General features: G+C 38.3%; 1 protein-coding gene across 1 annotated transcript; it reads left to right on the top strand.

The window, feature by feature from the left end:
• The first annotated feature begins 764 nt into the window (after positions 1–764).
• On the top strand, positions 765–1386 carry LOC108355184 (zinc finger BED domain-containing protein 6-like). Its single transcript, XM_017606357.1, has 2 exons — positions 765–1263; positions 1328–1386. Exons 1-2 carry the CDS (start codon positions 765–767, stop codon positions 1384–1386), a joined length of 558 nt encoding a protein of 185 aa, XP_017461846.1.
• Positions 1387–2564: the final 1178 nt, after the last annotated feature.

The raw sequence follows: 2564 nt of genomic DNA, 5'->3' as shown, positions 1-2564 counted from the left end.
TGCCGAATTGTGCGTCGCTAATTTTTGTGGGTATATTGGCGCATTTTCAGTTGTGTTTTCCGCGAACGTTTTTCAATAAGATTTTCATTCAATACGTTGATTCTGTGTAACCGTGCTCTTTTGGAAGTAAGTAACTTAATTCTTTAACTAATTTTGAAGTAAAATTCTAATTCTGCGCTTTCCACAGGAGCTGTTTCATCCGAACGTTATCTTTTGCCTGGCGCCTTACAAACACATACATACATACTCATAAGACTCATTTATGACTCCAAATGTTTGCTGGGAGTGCACAAATGTAGGTGCTAATTAAAAAATAATATTGGTGTTCCTACGTATCAATTGAAGTAAAGGTATTGTACATACGTACATATATTGTTAACGTGTTTAAAAAAGCTCGTGATATGTCTAAAAAGAAAAGCAATGTATGGCTTCATTTCTCTGAAGAAAAAGAGAAGAAAGTGAAATGCCTTTTTTGCGGCCAAGTGTTATCGGTTTCCAACGGGTCGACATGTGGACTTATTCGCCATTTAAACAAAAGACATCCGACGCAAATAATTACAAGGCAGGGGTTACAAGAATGTGAGACATCAGTGAGCAACGTATCTGATGAAAACAACAATTCTGCGTCACAACCTGGAGTGCGAGAATTGGTACATGATGCGAGGCCTTCAAATACCTCCTCACGAGCTGGGACAATTAGTCGGTACTTCGAAAGGCCACTTCCGATGACAAAACAGCGCAATATCGACAACCAGTTGGTAAAAATGGTGGTGAAAGAATATCAGCCTTTTAGTATTGTGGAGGATCCGGAGTTTAAAAGATTTATTAATATGTTAAATCCGAACTACAAGCTTCCTACAAGGAAAACACTGTCCACATCACTCATTCCAGCGGCCTACAAGGAAACATTGGAAGCCGTCAAAAATCGTGTAAGTAAGGCCTTTGCAATATGTCTAACAGTTGATGGATGGACCTCCCGAGTACACGATAGCTTCTATAGCGTTACTGCGCACTATATATCGGAAAGCAGCGAGCGAACTTTTTTGGCATCAGATCTGATTACCTGTGTTTCATATGCTGACCGTCATACCGGAGAAAACATCAAAAATAAGCTGCGTGAGATATGTGACGAGTGGGGAATAGCAAATAAAATTGCGGTTATAGTGACCGATAACGCCGCAAATATGAAGGCTGCAGTACGTGATGGTGGTTGGCGGCATTGGGGCTGTTTCGCACACACTTTAAATTTGATTGCACAGGCAGGTTTAACAGAAATTCAGGCGGTATTAGATAAGGTTAAATCTATAGTTCGTTTTTTTAAAAAAAGCTCCTATGCATACGCCAAGCTCAAAAGTACATCAGAAAGCATGCAGATTCCCATGTTAAAGTTAATAAATGATGTNCGATAACGCCGCAAATATGAAGGCTGCAGTACGTGATGGTGGTTGGCGGCATTGGGGCTGTTTCGCACACACTTTAAATTTGATTGCACAGGCAGGTTTAACAGAAATTCAGGCGGTATTAGATAAGGTTAAATCTATAGTTGGTTTTTTTAAAAAAAGCTCCTATGCATACGCCAAGCTCAAAAGTACATCAGAAAGCATGCAGATTCCCATGTTAAAGTTAATAAATGATGTTGTTACGCGATGGAATTCAACGTACGAAATGTTGGAGCGATTTTTAAAACTCAAAGATGCTGTGATAGCAACCTTAGCTTTAGTGAAGTCGTCTATGCAGGTCAGAGACGAATTTGTGAAGGGTATTGCTCCTTTAAATAACGAAGAGTGGCTGATTGTAGCGGAAGTTGTGAAGGTAATGGAAATTTTTCAATGCATCACTACATTAGTAAGTCAGGAGAAACATGTTAGCGCTTCTTCTATAATGCTTTATGTCAAACAGCTAAAAAAACATTTGCAATCTTTTGCCATTAAAGAACTGTNACGAATTTGTGAAGGGTATTGCTCCTTTAAATAACGAAGAGTGGCTGATTGTAGCGGAAGTTGTGAAGGTAATGGAAATTTTTCAATGCATCACTACATTAGTAAGTCAGGAGAAACATGTTAGCGCTTCTTCTATAATGCTTTATGTCAAACAGCTAAAAAAACACTTGCAATCTTTTGCCATTAAAGAACTGTCTTGCTCAGTACAAAAGATGGTCCAGAAGCTAGTTCATTAACTAAATGATAGATTTAAGGATATTGAAACAAATGAGCTAATAGCACAGGCAACAATTTTAGATCCTCGTTTAAAAAAATTTGGCTTCATAAATGAACTCTCTTACAAAAGTGCTGTAGACAAATTGTATTCAAAAGTAGCAAACATTTCCATTGCAAACCAGGAGATTGAAATTGCTGAGGCAAATGAAAGTCAGCAGGTTCAATGTAGCAATGTTGAAGAAAAATTTGATTTAATTTGGAAGGATTTTGACAATCAAATTCAACAATTTACACGGCCACAAAGCCAATTGGCAAGTGCCATAATAGAATTAGATAAATATTTGGCTGAACCGATTCTGCCAAGAAAAGACAGCCAAGGCAAACCACAAGATCCTCTCAGTTGGTGGA

The sequence above is a fragment of the Rhagoletis zephyria genome, unplaced genomic scaffold (assembly GCF_001687245.7).
Source record: "Rhagoletis zephyria isolate East Lansing unplaced genomic scaffold, Rhagoletis_zephyria_1.1 Rzeph_scaffold_43117, whole genome shotgun sequence".
Taxonomy (NCBI): domain Eukaryota; kingdom Metazoa; phylum Arthropoda; class Insecta; order Diptera; family Tephritidae; genus Rhagoletis; species Rhagoletis zephyria.
The sequence above is the reverse complement of the archived record's forward strand: the minus strand, read 5'-3'. Positions and strand labels throughout refer to the sequence as shown.

Bases quoted from the DNA above. Each gene is read 5' to 3' on its own strand.
- LOC108355184 (XM_017606357.1), top strand. From the start codon at position 765: ATGGTGGTGAAAGAATATCAGCCTTTTAGTATTGTGGAGGATCCGGAG. The intron at 1,264-1,327 runs GTTTAACAGAAA...TTTTAAAAAAAG, and splicing joins AAATTTGATTGCACAGGCAG to CTCCTATGCATACGCCAAGC.